Raw genomic sequence first — 22,984 nt, 5'->3', positions numbered from 1 at the left:
TCAATCAAAAAAAAAAAAAAAAAAAAAGAACTGTCTTCCTATGAACTAGCTTGTTTCTATCTGAAATGTTTTCACATTTTTCTACTATCCTAAGGCAGATTCAATTCAATTAAAATAAGCAAAATGTAAGACTAATGAGAGAAAACCTAGAATAAATAGGAAGTGAGTCTGTCACCAGAACCAAGGGGAAGCAAAAGACTACAATTCTTATTCCACAGCTTTTATCACTTTTTACCTGAAAACCTATAAATAGGCATACTTTATAAAAAGCAATTAAACAAAAAGAGCTTCACTAATCTAATTTTCCCACTAAAAAGAGCTTTCACTAATCTAATTTCCCAAGTAAAATAAAGCCTTATTTCTTATTCACTACATCCCATAATGAAATTAAAGCAGCCCAAACTATCACAAGAAGACCTAGCTCAAAGTTGGAATGACCTAATTTATTTTTTATCATGGTTAACCAAAAAGTGTCGACATTTTAGTTCCTCATTACAATGTTCATTATATCTTATCGAGAGAAAATCTAGTCAGCAAGTATTCACTGACCATTAACATAGGCAAGACACTTGGTGCAGATTTTCAGGGCCCTGACCATTGCCTTCAAGAGACAACTGGGCAACAAGGCCTATAGAGAGGCAAAACCAGTCTATTCATGTTTCCAATAACTGCCATGTGCTTTCTTTCCTCCAGGAAGCTGGTAACACATGCTGTCCCCACATGCTTGAATACCCAACCACAACCTTCCTTCCAGGAATCCCCACTCTTCTTTTATGACTTGCCTCTCAGTTACCTCTACTGTGAAAGCTTTCTAGTCTCCAGGGTGGCTCTGTGCTCTATTAACCCCCATATGTGTCCAGTGTCATGATTATGAACATGAACTCAGAATTGACTATGTCTAAGGTTGAATCCTGGCTCTGCCATTTATTAGCTGTGTGACCCTGAGGAAGGCCATTTCTCCATCTGTAAATGGTAATAATAATGGTACTTACTTCACAGAGTTAAGGTATGGATTAAATGAGTTAATTCAGCGATTCTCCAGGTAAGGTCCATGGACCTTCTTCAGGTGCCTCTAACATGGTTAAACACCATCTCACCCGAGATCAAGTCTACTCTCCTTACCTGGTATTCTAAACTCTTCAGACTCTGACTTCTTCCCACCTGGCCAACCTATCTTTCTACTTCTTTCCCAATGTGAACACTATCCTCAAGTGTTCTCTGGTCCTCCATCAGCCCAAAGAAGAAAAAATAGTCATCACACAATAAAGAGAGAAAGGCCCTCCTCTGGCCTCCTTGGATTCTGTAACCAGGGCCAGTAGCTGGGTAACATCCCCTACATACCATTCCACACTACCTCTCTCTCTACTTCCCCTTCCTTTTCAATTCCACTTGCCTTACCCTTACCAGAAAACTCGTTAGAAATGCAAATTCTCAGATCCCACCCCAGATCTACTTAATCAGGAATGCTGGCATATGGAGCCCAGAATCTGTGTTTTAACAAACACTCTAGGTGATCCAGATGCACACACACACTTGAGAACCATTAAATTAATATGTTAAAGCATTTAGAAGTGCTATGTAATTATCAGTAATGATGTTTAATAGTGTTTATTTTAGAGACTCCAGGAAGTATGATTATTGGTGATTTTTCTTTATATTTTTTCCTTCCTAATTTAAAAAGAGGGGTGTAGGGATGGCTTTTCAGATAGAATACTAATAATAAAAATATAGAGGCAAAAACATATACCTGTTGGCCTCTTATACCATTCATGTGAGGCTATAGAAGCCATGTTTACAAATTCAGGCTACTTTAGAGTTTCTTTATGAAATAGGCTGCCTCTAAATGAGGAATGACTATGGGCATGACTTTCCTATCTGAGCTCCAGGAGGACAGATGAGTGAATACAACACCACCTGATTCCTTTCAGCTATCAGAGTTAAGTTCAGAGGACTCAGCTCTCTGTTCAGTCTCCTGAATTCAGCAGGGCTCACCTTTGGACTTGTATGTATCCCATTTTCCGCAGTAAATGGACAGCTTTGGAGTCAAGAGACAAAGGACTGCAATGGCAGCTCTGGAGAAGCAAAGGGAGGGTGGAGACCGGCTCTCCTCTCCCTGGGCAAGTCAGGCCCCAGAAGTCAACTACCTGTTCAATGCAACAGTACCTTTGTTCTAGTATGTACCCCTCAAAAAGAAGAAATGAATGATCCCTGTAATATTCAAAATGCTAATAGGCAGAGGACAAATAAAATGTATAGATAATAAATTTTTATTCCTAATTAAGATTTGATATTATGACCTTTGACACTGAACTTTTTTTTAAAGGGGGGTTGGGGGAGAATATTTTCCATTGAAGATATGAAATCCTCAAAATGTGTAAGTTTTCTCTACCTGTGCAATAAGACTTCTTTTACACTATAAGGAAAACAAAAAATGTATAGATTACACATAATTTTCCATAATTTTGTTATTTATCTAAATCATCTAAAAAGTCCTGATAGGCAAGAGCCATCTGTCTCAGAATTTCCATTTCTACCTGTGAAAATAGGTGGGTTGTTGATCTCCCAATGTTAAGATTGTATGAGCACATCTCTAATAAGAATCTTATAAAGTGTTTGACTTAAAGCCCAGAACTTGTTAGAATGATACAAAGAAGAGGATGATGAGCAAGGGCTGAGGATAAAGGACTAGAAAATAGCCATCATCATTCAGCTTTAATCGAAATAATGAGGTGTGCAATACAAGCACCTAACAAAGTGAAGCCCATAAGCATAACTAAATTTGAGGAATTTGTACTTAAAGTATTAAATAGCTCTTCAAACCATAATGATTAACTTAGTTGAGAAGGAGCATAAAAGGCTACTGAACTGAAAGCCAAATTCCATGTCCTCAGAGAAGTTGATTACTGTTTAAGTCCCAGAGTCTTCATTCTAAAATAAAGACACACCACCTGCCTGAATCTTCCTCCAGGGTGCTTGCGAGGGTCAGATACAAAGTATATGGAAATGCTTTGAAAATCATGATCTACCACATAAATTACTTATTTAAAAACTCATTCTTAAAAATAAGATTTTCTACTATTAAAACTACAGCCAATGACCCCTTCATATTTTTTTATTTTTAAAAAGCAGGTATTTTTAAATAAATGTTTCATTTTAAGGATTTGGATGTTAAGAATTTAACATCACAGCCTTCCCCAATAGATTCTCTAGGTTGGTGCTATTACAACCAATAGAGAAAAATGTATGTTTGCCAACTGTTAGTGGCAGGATTTTAAGAGGCTACTAACCAATCATTTAAGAGATTGGGATCTCTGCAAAGAGCCAAGATGAAGGTAGGTGTGTGTTTCTCTCTCTCTCTCTCTCTCTTTCTCTCTCTCTCTCTCTCTCTCTCTCTCTCTCTCTGTGTGTGTGTGTGTGTGTGTAGCTCTGAGTACAGAAGAGACATAGAGCCAGGGGTGTGATCTATTAAGCCTTCAAAACATATTTTGCTCTATGTAGTAGATGTATTAAGCCCTGGTTGATATAAGCCTGATAGCATACAATAGGCAAGCGGATACTTAGAGATTTAACTTCTCTGGGCTTGTTTCCTTATCTATAAAATGGGGATAAGAGCATCCTCTGTGGAAAAGCCAAAAAGATTACATGGAAAGTGCTTCCATGTTCCTACAGGATAAGTACTCAAAAAAAATCAAAGTTAGTATTACTAGGGAAAACAGTATTTCAGTAATGTTTGCCCCCAAAGTAAAACCTTGCTCCTTTAACAGCATTTTTAATAGTACTAGGAGCTCCTCCAAAACAACTTACAACAGAAGCAGAATTTCAGAGAGCATTGTATTGTGAGAAGTGGGGAGCAGGAGACAGAGAAACAATATCACTTACTTATCCAGTTTCTGACATTGAGGAAACTTTGCTCATTTGTCAGATCAAAAAGCAGAAGAAATCCCATAGCATCTCTGAAGAACGCTGTTGTCAAGCTACGAAACCTAGGAACATAAAAGCAGATTGGTAACCTAAATCATGCCCCCACTCCTGAATATAAAACTAACAATAGTGCCGTTGGCCTCTTCCAATAATTCATCCATGACAAATTGGGTTTTTAATAATGTGCCATTGTTTTTAATAACTTCACATTATATATGCATATAGTATTTTTCAATTACACAAAATCTAGCAAAGTATGCTATCAAATAGATACCTAGAGCTAGAAAGCATATTTGAAAATATATTGAGGCTTTATAAAATGCCAACAATTATCAAAAGTTCTATTTGGAATCCAATCTCTTAGAGAACAAAGTGATGGGTACCAGAGGGGAGGTGGGGGTGGCTGGCTGGGTGGGTGAAATAGATAAAGGGGATTAAGAGAACACTTATGCCAAGCACCAAGTAATGTATGGAATTGCAGAGTCACTATATTGTACACCTGAGACTAATACAACACTGGACGTTAACTGTACTGGAATTAAATCAAAATAAATAAAAACAAGCTGTGTAAATTTTTAAAAATTAAAAAACAAATTGAATAATGATATTCCAAAAGTGTATAAGACAGTTATTTATCACTTACATAAGTTTTTGTGTTAATGGACCATGTGATTTGAACAGGGACACAAGAACTAGCTCATGAGGGATGCCTGAGTGGTTCAGTGGTTAAAGTGTCTGCCTTCTGCTCAGGGTGTGATCCTGGAGTCCCGGGATCAAGTCCCACCATCAGGTTACCTGCATGGAGCCTGCTTCTCTCCCTCTGCCTATGTCTCTGCCTCTGTGTATCTCATGAATAAATGAATAAAATCTTTAAAAAAAAAAAAAAGAAAAAGAAAAAGAACTAGCTCAGGAGATCTTAGTTTCAGTCAAGAATTTACTGTACAATTAAGAGTTAATTAGACTAAAAGCAATGGTGCTTGCTGTGTATATTTTCCTCATCCTGAAAAAGTTTGGCTTGACTTGATGTTACAATGGGTTCCATGACCTTCTAATTTCCATCTCTAAAGACGTCTCATAACTCTGATAACCATTTCTTTGGCTTTAAGGTGGGAGTGGTATTGACTTAGTCCCTATGCTTTCTTGGTACTCTCTCTCCCACGGCTTTATTCTGCTCTCTCCCCTCTCTCTCCCTCTAAAGGTTGGTTTCCATTTTATTTCAATGCAAAGTCTGCAACTGACAGGCATAGACTCCAGAAAAGGAAACACTGGTATGAATTTGTCACCTAATCTGTTATTTTAAGTTTTCTCAAATATTTCTAATCCATGTTTTTACAAAAAGAGTTCTATATTTTAGGAATATATACCAGAGTAGTTATAAATGAAAATATCTGATATTTAGATTTGGCTTCAATATAATTTGGAGGAGGGGCTAAGAAGGGGTAGAGGTATATATGAAATAAGGCCACAAATTGATGACTACTGAGACTTGGAAATATGTACATGATTTTATTATACTATCCACTGTGGTATATATTTAAAGATTTCATAATAAAAAGTTAAAAAGAGAACTCTTCAGGTGCACCTATGTGGCACAGTTGGTTCAGCATCTGACTCTTGGTTTTAACTCAGGATGTGATCTCAGGATCATGAGATTAAGCCCCTTGTTGGGTACTGCACTCAGTGTGGAGTCTGCTGAAGTTTCCCTCTGCCTTTCCCTCTGGCCCTCCCCTACCCTGGCTCACTCACTCTCTAACTCTAAATCAATCAATCAATCAATCAATCTTTAAAAAAAAATACTTCAAGGAAACTGTGAGAAAAAACAAAAGCTATAACTAACTGAAAGAAATTTTATATCAAGATTTCATATGGCTTATTTTAATCAAGCAACTTCTGACCATATGAGTTAATTCTAATCAGATTTTCTGTGAGGTTTCAGTAATCAGCTGAGAATAATGCATGTATGTCTGTAGTTGTCTTTGTGGCTGAGTAAATAACAAAAGTAAATGGAGCAAAGTGTCTTTAAGAAGAGAAACGAAGAAAGAGGAGGAAAGAGAATTGGGGGAAGGAGGAGGAAGGAGGAAGAGAAAAAAGTAGAAAAAGTAGAATGTCCCTAAGTAAAATAGTCTATTTGAAAAGGGCTCATTTTTTTTAACCTTGTATGAAATAGACATCATTTTCATTTCAGACTGATAAATTTCCTGCAGATTTAGCAGCAAGTCTTATCTAAGTTCAGTCAACTAATCAGCTGGCCTTTTCCTGGCTCAGGTACTGTGTGAAGGGCATAGCTGGTTTTCGCTTTCCTCCAGTAAGGAACAGATAACTGAAGATCTCATACCTCTCTTGCCCTGCTGTGTCCCATAATTGTAGGTGGATTCTCTGGCCTCTGCCAATGGCTCCATCTGGCCCATTGGCTCTGTATACCTAAAACAGCAAAATGAAAAAGAAAACTTTTGAGACCAGTGAAATCTTCTCACTTTTCTGTTCAGTAAAGTGCCCATAAGCATCTAGACTTCTAAAACATCCCATATGGAATACAACCTTGTTTGTATGCTATTCAAATAATTGTCTTTGGATAATATAATAATTTGTATTAAAACATAAATATACACATATATTTTTATAAATATATTATGAAATATATAAATAACACATAATTTGTATAAAAATAATAATCCATTCACCTTTCCTCAAAGTTCCCTCAAATCACTAGTATTTTTCCCTATCCCATCTTTATTTATTTTTAAAGATTTTATTTATTTATTCATGAGAGACACAGAGCGAGAGAGAGGCAGAGACACAGGCAGAGGGAGAAGCAGGCTTCACGCAGGAAGCCTGTGCAGGACTCTATCCTAGGACTTTAGGATCACACCCTGAGCCAAAGGCAGACGCTCAACCACTGAGCCACCCAGGCATCCCTCCCTATTCCATCTTTAAAAAGTATTCTGAAGCAATTTTATAAGAAGGACCTCTAGGGGATTCCTGGGTGGCTCAGTGGTTTGGCGCCTGCCTTTGGCCCAGGGCGCAATCCTGGAGTCCCAGGATCGAGTCCCGTGTCGGGCTCCCGGCATGGAGCCTGCTTCTCCCTCTGCCTGTGTCTCTGCCTCTCTCTCTCTCTCTCTCTCTCCATCATAAATAAATAAAAATAAATAAATCTTTAAAAAAAATAAGAAGGACCTCTAAAGATCTCTTTCTCCATAAAAGCAATGAAACACTGGCAAAAAAAAAAAAAAAAAAAAGCCAAAATCCACTTTTTCCAAACTCTGAAAATTAACAAAGGCTCACAACATTCCAAGAAGCATCTATTTAAGAAAAATGGCTGAATGTCAGTAAAAACAATAAATTTTGTGCCATTTTAACTTTTCCTATCCCATACCATTCTCCCCAACTCCTAGTAGCCTTGAAAACCAAGAGATGAACCATCTGGGGCTAACAAAAGCCTAACCAAAAAACTTGAAAAAGAAAAGAAATGAGATGTACATAGGGATATTTGAAAAGCTCCAAAGTGTTCCTTGGAAAGTTCCAGGCTGGTCTCATGTAAAGGACTGAACATATGCCTAGGAAAGAATTGAAAAGACCTTATTGTCTTATCTCTGGCTGTGATGCTCTTCTCAAGCAGGAAGTGAAGGCTAAGGCAGAGCTACAAATAGACTGCAGGAGCATTAGGCACATGTTCCCAAATGGGCATGCACACATGAACACGAACACACACACATACACACACACACAAAATGTGTCAGAAAAAGATGACAGACTTACTAGTTCAAGAAATCTGTCCACTCAGGGACACCTGGGTAGTTAAGTCAGTCAGTTAAACATCTGACTCTTGATTTCAGCTCAGGTCATGATTTCAGGATAACAAGATAGAGTCAGGCTCTGTGTTCAACACAGAGTCTGATTGAGATTCTCTCTCTCCCTCTCCCTCTGCCCCCCTTCTTAGGAAATGGGGAGGAATCGGACTCCAGAGATGCTAGATTATATTATTCAAAATGTCCAGCTTTCAATAAAGTATATGAGACACAAAAATAAAGTATGGTTCATACACAGGGGGAAAACAAAATCAGCAGAAACCATCCCTAAGGAAGGTCAGATGTTGGACTTACTAAATAAAGACTTTAAATCAGCTATTGTAAACATGTTCAAAGAACTAAGGGAAATCATATTTAAAGAATTAAAGCATGGGGGTGCCTGGGTAGTTCAGTTGGTTAAGTGTCTGCCATTGGTTCAGGTCATGATCCTAGGGTCCCAAGATCAAGCTTCAAGTCAGGCTCCCTGCTCGGCCCAGAGGCTGCTTCTCTCTCTCTCTCCCTCTGCTACTCCCTCTGCTTGTGTTCTCTCATTCTCTCACTCTCTCAAATAAATGAACAACATTTTTTTTTTAAAGAGCTAAAGAATAATGCCTCATTGAATAGGGAATGTTAATAAAGAGATAGATATTGTAAAAAGTAAGTTGCTGTAAAAGGAATAATAAAGACAGTGCTTCAGGCTGAGATAAAAGGACACTGGGCAATAAGTCAAACCCATAAAAAATAAAGAGCACCAAAAAGATAACTACATAGATAAATATAAAAGACAGTATAAATGCATTTTTATAATTCTTTCTTCCATCTGATTAAAATACAATTGAATGAATAATTATAAATCTATTGATGGGCACATAGCATATAAAGATGTAATTTGTATGACAATAACAGTGCAAAGGAGGGAGTAGGAAATGAAGCCATATGTAAGCAGAGTTTCATGATAGTATTGAAATTAAGTTGGTATTAATCCAAACTAGACTGTTAAATTAAGATGACAGTTGTAATCCCTAGGGTACCAACTTAAAAAATGACTCAAATATATAGTAAAAATAATTAATGACAAGGGAATTAAAATGTTATACTAAAAAGTATATGACACAGGCAGCCCTGGTGGTGCAGCAGTTTAGCGCCGCCTGCAGCCCAGGGCATGATCCTGGAGACCCTGGATCGAGTCCCACGTCAGGCTCTCTGCATGGAGCCTGCTTCTCCCTCTGCCTGTGTCTCTGCCTCTCTCTCTCTCTGTCTCTATGAATAAATAAATAAAATCTTTAAAAAAATAAAAAAATAAAATAAAAATAAAGAAAAAGTATATGACACAAAATTAAGTAGTCATGAGAAAATATAGGAACAAAAAATAAGACAGAAAACAAGTAGCAAAATGGCAAACATAAATGCCTTTTATCAGGAATTATATTAAATAAATTACTCCAAATAAAAGGCAGATACTGACAAAATGGATTTAAAAACATGATCCAACTATGTACTGTCTACAAGAGACATACTTTAGATTCAAAGACACAAAGAGGTTGTATATAAAAGGATAGGAGGAAAATACATGCAAACAGTAACTAAAAGAGATCTGGAGCTGTACTAATATCAGGGAAAAAAAACTGAGACAAAAATTGTTATTGAGGACAAAGAAGGATATTTTATAATGATAAAAGGGTTACTCTATTGAGAACATATAGGGAGAAAGGGAGAGAAATAAACATGCCAATCATTATATTGGAAGACTTCAAGACTCACTTTCTATAATGGATAGATGAATAAATAGGCAGATGAACAAGGAACCAGAAGGCTTACCACCACTATAAACCAAGAACAAAACAGACATCTATAGAACACTTCAGAACATATTCTTCTCAGGTACACATGAAACATTCTCAAAGACAGGCAATATGTAAGATCATAAAACAAGCCTCAATAAACTTAAGTCTGAAATAATACAAATTATGTCTTCATTCACAATGGGGTAAAATTAGCAATTATTAGCAGAAAAAATTTGGAAAATTCACAAATACATTTTACACAGTCTTAAATTAACAGTCTTAAATAACTGATGGGCCAAAGAAGAAACACAAGGGAAACTAGAAAATACTTTTAGATGGATAAAAATAAAAGCACAACTACAAAAAAAAAAAAAAAAAAAAAAAAAGATCAAATGAAGCTAAGGCAGTTACCAGAAGGAAATTTATAGCAATAAACAGCTATATTAAAAAAAGAAGATCTCAAATCAATAACTTAACTTTCAAACTTAAGAAATTAGAAAATAAGAGAAATTAAACCAAAAGCAAACAGAAGGAAAGAAATAATAAAGAGTGGAAATAAGGTATCTTTTCTTTGAAAACATCAAACAAATTGATTGACCTTCAGCTAGACTGATCAAGGATAAAAATAGAAGACTCAAATTCCTAAAATCAGAAGGCTTTCAAAAGATCTCCTGTATAACCAGATATACTATAAATAATAAAAATTAAAATTAAAATAATTTGTTAAAGATTTAGTTATTTGAGAGAGAGCACAAGCAGAAGAGGCAGAGAGAGGGGGGAGAGGGGATCTCAAGCTAACTCCATGCTGAATGGGGAGCCCAATGTGAGGCTAGATGTCACAACCTGATCATGACCTGAGTAGAAACCAAAAGTCAATGAACTATGTCACCCAGGTGCCCAAATTAAAATAATTTTTAAAGAAATTTTTAAGAAGGACAACACTACCAACCTTACATATATAAAAATATTACAAATGAATACTATGAACAATCATATGCCAAAAAATTAAATAATCTATAATAAATTGAGAAATTCCTAGACACAAAAAACTGAAATTAACTCAAGAAGAAATAGAACATATAAAGAAACATATAACTAATAAGGAGACTGAATTAGTAATCGAAAACTTCCCACAAAGAAAAGGTCAGGCCCAAATGTCTTCACTGGTGAATTTAAGCAAGTGCTTAAAGAAGAATCAACACCAATTTTCCCCAAACTCTTCCAAACTATAGAAAAGAAGGAAACACTTTTCAACTCATTTTTATAAGGCCAATATTATCCTAACACCAAAACTAAAGGTATCATGAGGGGGAAAAAAAATCTACCAACCAATATCCATTCTAAGTATTGACACCAAAATACTAGCAAACAGAATCCAGCAACATATAAAAAGGTTTATATACCATGACAAAGTGAAATTTATCACAGGAACAGCAAGGTTGATTTAACTTACAAAAATCAATCAATCAATATAATACAATACATTGTAGTAGAATAAAGGACAAAAATCAGTAACTATCTCAATAGATGCAGAAGAAAAGCCTTTGAAAATATTCAACGTCTTTCATGATAAAAAAAAAAAATACTCAAAAACAGAAAAGAATGTCCTCGGGTTGAAAAACAGCATCTATGAAAAAACACAGAGCTTACATTATACCTAATGGTGAAGGTCTGAATGCTTTCTCCTTAAAATCAAAAACAAGATGAGGATGTCCCCTCTTATCAGTTCTATTCAACATTTTACTGGAGGTTCTTGCCAGGGTAATCAGGCAAGAAAAAGAAATAATGCATATCCAAATTGGAAAAGAAGAAGTAAAAGAGAAGATGGTATGATCTTGTATATAGAAAATCCTAAGGAATAAATATACACACACACAATTTGAACTAACAAACAAGTTCATCAAGGTTTCAGTATACAAGATAAATTCACAAAATAAATTATATTTCTCTAGTGGCAATGAACAATTCAAACTGAATTAAGAAACAATTTACAAAAGAATGAAAAAGATACTGAAGAATAAATTGAGCAAAGAAGTGTACAACTTAAACTTTGAAAAAGCTACAAAACATTGTTGAAAGAAATTAAAGAAGATCGAAATAAAATGGAAAAATATCTCATGTTCATGGATCAGAAGATGTAACATTATCAACAACCAATATTCCTGAAATTTATCTACAGATTCAGTGCAATTCCTATCAGAGTTTCAGCTGGCTTCTTTGTAGAAATTCCACTTGAATTCAAGTGGAATTGCAAGGAATCCAAAACAATCTTGAGAAAGAAGAACAAGGTGGGAGGACTCATGTTTCCCAATTTCAAAACTTAGTACAAAGCAGATGTAATCAAGATAGTACTGGCTTAAGGATAGACATCTAGATGACTAGAATAGAATTGAGAGCCCAAAAATAAACACATATTCATGGTCAATTGATTTTTCAACAAGAGTGCCAAGATCATTCAAGGGGAAAAGAATGGTCTTTTCAATTGTTGGACCCCTACCCACACTGTATACAAAAATTAACTCCAAATGGATCACAGACCTAATCATAAGGGTTATAAATACTTATATGTATATATTTAAAAGAACATTTATCCAGAATGTATTTTTAAAACTCTGAAAAGTGAAGAATAAAAAGACAACCAATTTCAAAATAGGCAAACAATTTGAATAGACATTTCTCCAAAGATTACACAAATGGCTAATAAGTACATGAAAAAAAATATTGCTCAAAAACGTGTCATTAGGGAAATTTATGTCAAACCTACAATGAGATATCACTTCACATGCACTGGAATGGCTATAATCAAATAGACAATAATAAGAGTTGGTAAGGATATGGAGAAAATGGAACTCCTTCCATATTGCTGGTAAGAATATAAAATAGTGCAGCAACTTTAGAAAATTTGGAGGTTACTCAAAGTTAAACAGAGAGTTATCATATGGCAAATTAATTCTATTCCTAGGTGTATACCCAAGAGATTTGGAAACATAAGTCCACACAAAAAAATGTATATGACTGTTAATGGAAGCATTATTCATAATAGCTAAAAAGTGAAACAATATAATTGTCTATCAGTGGATGAATAGATAAACAAAATGTGGTATATCAATGCAATGGAATATTATTTGGCCATAAAAAAAGAATGAAGTTCTGATACATGCTACAATATGGATGAATCTTGAGAACATTACGCTAACTGAAAGAAGCCACACACAAAAGGAGGCATATTGTATGATTCCATTTACATGATATGTCCAGAATAGTCAAATCCATGGAGAAGAGATTAGTGGCCAGAGAAGGGATAAAAGAGGAATGACTGCTAAAGGGCATGAGGTTTCTTTTGGGAGTGATGAAATGTTCTAGAATGAGATGCACAACTGTGAATATGCTAAAAACCACTGAACCGTACACTTTCAGTGGGTGAATTTTGTTATGTGAATTATATCTCAATAAGGTGATTTTTTAAAAAACAAGATCATAAAATGGAAATTAATAAATATAATCATATACATATATACTGATTCTACAATTATATTTCAATACTAAAAAATTCATGAAATCCTATTCTCACTCAGTGGGTCTGAGTCTCTATAAGACTCTCTGTCAGAAAAGACCTAGAGTAGGAGGAAATGCATTCTTCTATCCTGGAAGCCAGAGACCCTGTACCTTTTCCAGGTAGAATATGCTCCATTGAAAGATCTTTGTCATTAATCTCTTGACCACTTGTTGATCCATGTCATGGTAACAGTTGATTCTTCAGCAAGAAATGTAGTTCATGGTGAAGGCAACTCTAACACAGTGACCTCCTGCCATCCCCTCCACCATCAGAATAACTATCAGTCCTATGGCCCCTTATATTAAAAAAAAAAAAAAAAAGTGCCCCTTCACCATTCAGTAGAACCTCTTCCTTGGTTTCTTCCCAGATCAACATTCACTACTGGCATTCTCACTCCTAGGTCAACCTCCCCCTCCTGGCAGCATGATGAGTTCTGCCACTTAGCGTTCCATGTGGGACTGAATTAAGATAAAGGTCATTAAAAATGACATCAAAGATGGACGAAATAGTCCACAAAACAGGAGTAGGGGGATCCCTGGGTGGCTCAGCGGTTGAGTGCCTGCCTTCGGCCCAGGGCGTGATCCTGGAGACCAGGGATCGAGTCCCACGTCAGGCTCCGTGCATGGAGCCTGTTTCTCCCTCTGCCTGTATCTCTGCCTCTCTGTGTCTCTCACGAGTAAATAAACAAAATCTTTAAAAAAAAAAAAAAAAAAAAAGGAGTAGAAGGGTGAGGGTGGTTTGTAAGCTTCATAACAAAGGCAGACAAAAAACTTTGTAGAGTTCTGAGGGAACATACAAGCCAAAAGGGTATTCAAGGGAAAATTAAAAGAAATCTTCCCTTTTGTCTCCTTGGTTTTATATTAAATGTTATTTAGCACAATCTTTTAAATCACATTGCAAAGACTGAACATACTACACTTTCACATGCACCCTTCAATTTTATATTCCAAACTTTGTCCTTCTAATTCCTACAAATAAACTAGACAGACAGGAAAGCACTGATTCACAGATCACATTGTCATATAGAACTTACCACTCTTTTTTCCCTGAAATCAATGCCCACTGTCGTGATAAATTTGGAGTTAAATTTGCCATCTGTGTACTGGTAAAGTACACTGGTCTTCCCTACTCCAGAGTCTCCCAAAGCTAAAAACTTGATGAGGTAATCATAGTCTCCATCAAACATAATGAAGAACTCAGTGGTTCACCTGTAAAATACAAACAAATGCATATTTTAAAAAAGCCATTAGGAAATATTTGAATATTCCATGAATACTATCAGTTACTCTAAAATCCAGTTCAGTAAGTACTATGTGACACTTATATGCCTAAGGGTTCTGTGAAAAGGATTAGGTACTATTCACTGCCCCCAAGGGTCTAATAATTTGCTAGAGGAGATGTAACAGAAATAATAAGTAACAGCTTAAACTTAATGTGCATATTACAGTACCATTAAGACAAAAATTCAAAGTGAGAATAAAAATTAAGAAGATAACCACCACTAAGTCTAACATGCAGATACAAAAATTTTAAAAAGAAATAAGGAAGGAGAATGTTACAGGAATAATAATAGAGTGCAAGTGGTTCCAATTCCCCCCCCACACACACACACCTTTTTTCAAAGTCTCCTGGTCCTAGATCTCAGGCTTTTCTCTTTTACTTGGACATGTAGGCAATTTCATTTATCCTATTCATTTTCAAATGTCACTATAGTTCCTTCAAAGACAATACTAAATTCACAAGTAAAATTTGGCTTGTGGCATTATTATTATTATTATTATTATTATTACATACCTCATGTTAAGTCAGACTTTCTTAGAATACCACTGCTCCCCTGGAAACTGAGTTCAGATTTGGGCAGCCATTGTTCAGAAGTCACAGTTGGCTCATCTACCTATACTTGCCTTGGTATTCAAACAAGAAATGCTACCAATTCAGGTTTTTGATATTGACTAAAACAAAAGTGCAACTTAGAGAAGAAAAATTCTTGTTTTTACCAGCAAAGCCTAACCATGGTTATTTTTATCCTTTGCAATGAGCACTTCTCATGATTTGTTTTTGTTCTCTAAATAGATTCAAACTACTGAAAATATCAGTCCAACTGAAAATGTAGTCTGTCTCCAGGGAAGGCTTACTTATTTTTATGCTCCCATTTCTAATACCAATAAACCCTCCTCAAAATCAGAAAAATAATAAGCTATCCTACTACCACCTGCAACTCTACATGCCCATTCAAACATGCATATTCTCCCATCCATACACACATCAGATGCCCTATATTAGATGCTAATTTTCCTTTCATTGTCTATTTCCACTTAGCCTCACACTGGAAAACTTTACTACCATTCTCATGCTTCCTACAGGATTATTTCTATAGGTCCATAAAATTAATAAAAATTCAAGCAAGGACATTTATTGATTTTCTATGTTTCTTCCACTACCCCATCCTCAATTTGGTGACTCATCTTATGCTCAAAAATCCTGAATACTAACCCCCAAGAGCCACTGCAATTTACTTCCTCATGGTGCCTTAGTAAAGAGCTAGGACCTCACATTCAGATATGGCTGGTCAGCTGATAAAGGCAGAGATTCCACAAACATTCATAACTCTATTTGCACACTGTAAAGAATGACACTTCACAGATGATGGCTTTCCTACATTATAGCTTCTGTATTCACAGGTTTGGGTTGCCCGTGTTAATGGTATATAACATAAGTCCTCTCCAGAAGATAACCAATATGGTACAAATAAATATGCTAGTATCGTATTATAGGATCTCATTTGGCTCCAAGTTATTCATTAACAAGAGCTAAGAATTTAAAAACAGGCCCAAATAATGTTTAATCATTTTGGAAGTTCCCCTAAAAATGAATAAGGAAGCAGAAGGCAACTTCAAATTCTGCAATGAGAATGATACAACAACACTGTGGTTACCTTAGTTCCTCTCTACTTTCAGGTTGAACAAAGGTTGGTCATTTCTGTATCTATGTTTTTATATCATTTAAGGTACAGGAGAAAATGTTATCACCAATGGCATCACTCAGAAGACTGCCATTAGGATTCTCTAAATCCACTTGAATGGAATTCAAAGACAGATGAAACTATCTCTGCTGCACCAAAATTTAATGTGTTAGTTACTAGGGGAGAAGAATCACAAATATAAGTCTAAAAATGTTCTTTGTGGGTTTTTCTATTCATGTTGATAGCAATACATAACAATTTGTTCCCAAACCAAGCCATTGTAAAGGAAGTATTAACAAACCAAATACCACAGCTAAAGGTATAAATACCACCATCAATATTAATCATAGTTTGCACTCTTCAAATCACATCTCTAGGCAATTATCTGCCTTGTTAATCTGAAAATAAATGTCCAGACCTTTCACTCTCTGGGTTCAGTTTTCCCAAAGATGAAATACAACCCAGAGAGAATAACTCATTTGCATAGACTAGAAAATAAATCTAACTCCAAGTCCAATGTCCAGTATACCTCCAAGCTTACTGTCTGTTACTCAAGTTTCCATAAATGCATGTTGGCTTAAAATGACCAGGTACTAATTGTACAAGACAGCCTAAGAGGTAACACATGATTTCTGAAGTCAAGAAGAACTGGGCTGAACCCCATGTTTCCCACATGCCAGCTACTCAGATGTCTCTGAGTCTTGGCTTCAGGTTTCCATTCTACGAAAAAGAAGATACTTTATACTCATTCACACCATTGTTCTAAAGATTGAACAAGACACTCTTTGTGGAGTACCCAGCACAGTGTTTAGCATATATTAGAACTCAGTAAATGTTAGCTCACTCTCTTCACACCATTCTGAACAGATCAGACTGGCTCTAAAGACCCAGATCAATCACTGAAATTGCCTATGAGCAGCTCAAAACATATTTCTAATACAAAGGATTTCTGACTGGCTCAGAGTAATTTGCTCAGTCAACACAGATCACTTTTAAACTAATTCTGATCTTTTTTGGCTGGTTTAAAATATTTTCAATTCATTTCAAATTGATATGCCTATTGAAAAAGAAGTTATGACCAAGTTAAAAACAGGTTCAAATCTGTATGAAACACTGCAGTCCATTCTAACAAGCTCATACTTGCTCAAAAAAAAAAAAATCTGAATGGTTCATTCTAGTTCAGAATGAAAGACTCAAATTCAAAGAGGTTACACCCACAAAACTATTTCTGACTGATGTAAAGTCATTTTGGCTAAAACTAAATATATCTAATGAAAATTACTTGGGTCTGGTTTCAATAGCTCAAACTGCTTCAAACTAGTTTTACCTAGCTCAAATAAGTTCTGACCTGGAAGGCAGTCAGAACTGGCTCATGTGAGGTTTGATTGGTTCAGAGTATATTTTACTGAGTCAAGTTAGTGTTGACCAGTTAAATATCTCCAACTGAGTCAAACTTGCTCTAATTTTATCAAACTGCTTATAACTGGTTCATGTCATCTATAAAATTGTTTTTACTGTCCCAGAATGATTAAAAACTGGTTCCAACCAATCCAAGTTGACTGATCAGAAAGATGTTCAAACAGTTCAAGACTAAAAATGTAAAATGATAAACAGAAGCAAAAAAAGCAATGGTTTGGTGTTTTAAATCTATGTCAAACTAACAAACTCAGGTTTTTACTGATAATTACCTCAATTGCAGATAGTCTATACCCCAAATTGATCTCCACTACAATATAGTTTCTTTCTATATCTGAACAGTTTGTATGTGTTGGAGAACAGTAAACAAGTTGGGAGAAAGGAGTACAGGCACACTGGCAGAGGAGAATATGAGAAACAATAGGAAAAGGTGTGATGGGTGACAGAGATTTCCTTGGTTGACAACTCACCATTTTATCTCAGGGATCACAGCAAAACATTAATCCATGATCCAACAATAAAACAGATATTTCAAGTTAAGGAAAATCTGTAGCAAATTTGGAGGCTATGTAAAGTGTGCCCTAAATTGGTCACAATGACTAGGCTAGTCTGGGTTAACAGACCAGAATTCTAAAAAGTAAGGATGCTGCAAGTAAATAAAAGGACTTAGGAAGGAGGCAGGCCTTCACTGATAAGAGAGATTTTTCAGGTTTTGGGCAGGGTATTGAGGGTAACAAGTTTCTTATCTGAGTTTGCACCAATTAGTCAAAGCCTAGAATTAGTGGAACCATTTCCAGCTTCAGCAGAAAATAATTCTAGTGCATAGCAAACTATAGCCCCAAACCCGTCCTGCAGTCCAATTTATGTGTTTCCCCACTGCTTATCACCACCAGATGAAGAAAACTTAATATTAAGTTTAAACTGCTGGTAGGTCTTCATATAGAACCACCTTCATATCAAAAAATTATTTTTGTTTCTTATTCTTGTTACTCCAGTCTTGAGTGGTCAGGGGCCTACTCCCCATAGAGAAAAAATTCCATTCCCCAAGTATGGAAATAACATAAATTATTTTTATGTTGGCATTTTAGAGCAGGAAGGGAAACACTGAAAACACATGGTGCAAGATTTGACATTTGGGACATCCAAACAACATTTTGTGCATAATATTTGCAGTGAGCATTCCAACCTATTGATGCTTGAGAAGTTAGTTCATGAAGGCTTTTCCCAATTACATTACTCTTGCTAAAAGCGGGTCAGAAGCCTAGGTCAGATGCCCACACACCAAGTACTTTACAATCCTTATCACAGTCCTAAAGTCAGGGGCTACATACCACACACACTTCCTCAGTGCCATTCTATAATGGATGCTCCAATGAGAATACAAGTAAGTGCGTCTTGGGCAGTCTATTCACATGCTAACATGGGCTCAATTCCAGCATGTTGTTGAGAAAGAAGAAAAAGTGGAGGTTAAGAACATGGACTCCAGAATCAAATCACCTAGATGTGAATATAGTCATTTCACTTTAGATCATTTAATCCCTGTGCTCACTTCGGCAGCACATATATTGAAATCGGAAAATTTGATCCCTTGGGGTGCCTGGGTGGTTCAGCCAGTTAAGCGACCAAGTTTTGATTGCAGCTCAGGCCCTGATCCTCAGGGTCCTAAGATGGGCCCTGGGTAGGGCTTTGTGCTCAACTCAGCATCCAACTGCTCCTCCCCACCCCCCTCACATGGTCTCTCTCTAATAAATAAAAATAAAATATTTAAAAAATAAAAGAAAAAATTGGGACGCCTGGGTGTCTCAATGGTTGAGCATCTGCCTTTGGCTCAGGGCATGATCCCACGGTCCCAGGATCGAGTCCCACGTGCAGCTCCCTGCACGGAGCCTTCTTCTCCCTCTGCCCGTGTCTCTGCCTCTCTCTCTGTGTTTCTCATGAATAAATAAATAATCTTTTAAAGAAGAAAAAAAAACTTTTAAAGAATATTTAATCCCTTTGCTTCAGGTTCCCCCATTTTAAAAATGGGAATGATTTTTTTTAAATTAATTTTTATTCTATTAACTATCACGCATATGCTTTCTTATCTTAAGTTCTTTATAACTGGGATGCATCTTTCATTTCACAGTCTTATAATGTATGACATCTTGCAACTGTTACTAAATGAGGAAGCACTGGAGATAGTTGTATGAAAATATTTCATTAGCATCTTCTAGCAAGATCACAAATGCACCATCAACACATTTTAGATTTGAAGGAGCTGTAAACCTATCTCAGGAGGCTGTGGTAAAGATAGAGTTAATGTATACATGAAGAGTTTAGAACAGTGTCTGGCACACAGTAAATCTTGTATGACTATTAACTGCCATTAGCATCATCATCTTGCAATCTAGCTCCCAATGGTAAATATGCAGACAATATTCCTTTCTTTCCAAGAACTGTAAGAAAGAACTATGCCCCTAAACTAAAAACTAATGAAAGAAAAAATTAGGAACTTGTGAAGAGCACTTAAACCAAAGTTCACTTCTTTAAACTCTGTATCTCCTTCAGGAAGTAGCATCTGAGACACCTCAAGGAAATGCCTTCTAAAAAGTCAAGAATGACTCTAATTTGGGACATGCAAAAGACTTTCTTACTCAGTTCACTTCCATCTATCCTCCCTACACAAATATTTTTTCAAAGTGCTCTCCACCCTCACTCTCACCAGACTAACAATAGAAAGCAAGGAACACCCACTTCCTCAACATACACTAAGTAGTGATAATTGCCTTCAGAGAGAAAGTCAATGATCTTCTTCCTTATTTAAAAAATAAAACATATCTTAATTGTTCTTAGGGGAATAAAATAAAAGAGAGTGGTTTTAGTCAGAGCAAAGGAATTAGATTTCTCTCCCTCCCTTCTCCATTTCCACTCCCCCCCACCCACACACACACATACACACCCCTAGCCCAAATACTCCATAAAGCTTCCTATGAAAGTCAATCCTAGACTCCAACCTTAGGATCCCCTATCATTAGGCAGACTCATTCTGAAACTAATTCAGATAGGTCAGCCATTTCTTGAAAGCCAAATTTTCTCTCTCTCAGCCATATTTAGTACAGAGAATTTAAAAAGAGGGAGGGATAATATTAACTGAATAGATGTGCCACAAACAGTACTAGACATGCATGATTTTATCAGCACACCACCCTTAAAGATAACTCAAGGGTCTGTACAAGACTTACACTACACAAAGAGTGATATTTTCTTAAATATAATGGGAGGTAGACTCAGGTTCAAATTCTGACTGTTTCTTTGACCTGGTCTGAGTTCTTTACACTAAGCCTCCATTCTTTCAACTATAAAATGGAGATAACAATGGTTAAGTGACATTATCCACAGAAAACTTTTAGTGCATTGCTTATATTAAATGTTCAATAATTGAAACTTGTTTTTAGCAATACTATGACTAAAAATATCATCAAGTTCTCAGCAAGGCATGTCACTTTATGATCTATTCTTAATCCACTACCTGAACCTTTAGAAAAAACATAGGAAAAATTCAATTTAGGTGCAATCACTTATGAGGTCTCTATCCATTATGAAAGCTATGTTGGCATTCCAATATAACACTGAGTTTTATCTGTATGATTTTTGGCAATTTCAGAACTGAAATGTTCATCAGTTGAATACTTAAATTTCCAAAAGAGGAAACTGAATGAAGTCCAGAGAAGACAAGTGAACCATATAAAAATCAATCAGCCAGTTAGATGTGGAGCTGAGCTAGATTCATAGTCTTCTAAATTCTAGTTCTATACCCTTTTTTAACATATCATGTCTTTTGTTCTCTCGGTAATCCTTCCTTCAAAGCCAGGAACTTCAGTTATAGTTGATTTGATTCAGGAATCAAAAGTTTTCTGTAGCGCCAGCAATTATAGAGATGAATTACTTTATAACTAAGGCTTAGACACACAGAAGTTGGTATGAAGGACCTGTACTTCTGTCTCTGTCACAAAGCTCTTCCTTCTGATGAGTTTCCCCCAAGGAGACAGGTCATAAACTGAAGGCATGTCTGCCTCTTGTTGGTCACAGCAAATCTAAGAAATTATGTATCTTGATACTTGTACTATCTCCTGTAAATCCTCTTTATGTCTTTCTTTCCTGTGGTTTCAAAATGTAAAGAGAGCAGAAAAATCATGGTGTTTTTCATTTCCCTACAGATTTATTTGCTATTGAGCTTGATGCATTCCTTTCAAATCAAGATTATTTCCTGTGGTGCTGCCTGAAATTCACTGTAAGGATACTTCTTCAGGCTCATTCACTAACTCTTTCATTCATCAAATATTTATTGAATGCCTATTCTGTGCTTGGTGCCAGAGCACAATGGGGAGCCAATATTCAACATTAAAACCTTACACTTTTAGCCACTTCCCAATCTATATTCTAATAACTATACCCACTTCTTTGCATTTTCAAAAAAGCCAATCCTCAAAAACATTTTAATCTTCCCTTGTAAACATAGTACAACATGACATCAAAATTCACATCCCCATATTGTTTTTTCCCTGCCGATATGTGCACGTCACATGTTTGGCATGCATATAAAGATGCAAAAGGAATAAAAATGTAAAGCTTAACAGAGAAAAAAGAAAACTTTTAAAAGAGAAACATGAGGTATACTGTAAGAAATTTTAACTAGAAAACATTTTGAATTTCTTAGAAAGGTAATAAGATATTACAGTGTTCCTATAGAGTTTATGGACTTCACTTGCCTTGCCCAAAGTGATTTCTACGTAGAAATAGGAAAATATGAATATAACTATTACTTTTCAGACAAAACACAAAACATCAGCATTTTTGAGACCTACATTGTCTCATGTTCTGTTGTACATATTAATGTCTCCTTATTCAAGGATTCATTTGGAGAAAAATGTTCACGCAACAATGACTGGCATAGAACAATAAAGCCTATAGGTGTTTTTTTTTAATTTAATGTTAAAAAGCAGTAGATTTTTCTCCTTTTGTTTATGGCACCATTGATCTATTCTTGGTTCTGAAGAATACACATAATAGAGACAGCAGAAAGGGGGAAGAGAAATCATGCAGAGTGGGGCAGGACAGAGAAGGCATTTTATAACAAATCAAGATATGAGTAGGGACAACTTGTGGTTACCAAATAAGCCCTGGTTACAACTGTCTTAGATCATTGCAATTCCTAGACCCTAAAGTAAAATACATCTACTTTCACTATAAAAACAAGTGTCCTGCCCAATAGTGGGGCTCCCTATTTTCGCAAGAGGAGATAGCCTCTGCCTTTTGGGCACGTGAGTTTCCTCTTTTCAATTTCTGGTCTAGGCAAGAGAAGATAGGTTTCTGCCCTAGCTAGAAATCTAGCTTTTCCTTATCTCCTAATTGAAAGATGAGTTTGATTTTATCTAAATTGAGAATACTATATAACTGCATTAGATATTCTCCTATTACCTATGATTCATAAATGCATTCCTATCAATACAATGTAGTAATATTATGGATCCATCCTTAACAGTGAGGGGAGATATTCTTGGCTAAAAACTGACAGGATCTA

General features: G+C 36.0%; 1 protein-coding gene across 8 annotated transcripts in view; it reads right to left on the bottom strand.

Moving 5' to 3' along the window:
* Window positions 1-22,984, bottom strand: part of RAB27A (RAB27A, member RAS oncogene family) — a 72,579-nt gene that overhangs the window by 12,814 nt on the left and 36,781 nt on the right. For 7 of the 8 annotated variants that reach the window (XM_041744392.1, XM_041744389.1, XM_041744393.1 and 4 more), the window contains 3 exons: window positions 14,080-14,254; window positions 6,257-6,342; window positions 3,880-3,983 (listed from right to left, as the gene is read on the bottom strand). In XM_041744392.1, the coding sequence (XP_041600326.1) occupies window positions 3,880-3,983; window positions 6,257-6,342; window positions 14,080-14,232 (343 nt within the window). In that variant the 5' untranslated portion in view covers window positions 14,233-14,254. Of the gene's footprint in view, window positions 1-3,879; window positions 3,984-6,256; window positions 6,343-14,079; window positions 14,255-14,840; window positions 14,965-22,984 lie in introns of those variants that run through there. The other variant, XM_041744394.1, reaches the window with a different exon arrangement.

Source organism: Vulpes lagopus, chromosome 2 (genome assembly GCF_018345385.1).
Source record: "Vulpes lagopus strain Blue_001 chromosome 2, ASM1834538v1, whole genome shotgun sequence".
Classification (NCBI taxonomy): Eukaryota; Metazoa; Chordata; class Mammalia; order Carnivora; family Canidae; genus Vulpes; species Vulpes lagopus.
Note: the sequence above shows the minus strand (reverse complement) of the source record. Positions and strands in the feature narration are given on the sequence as shown.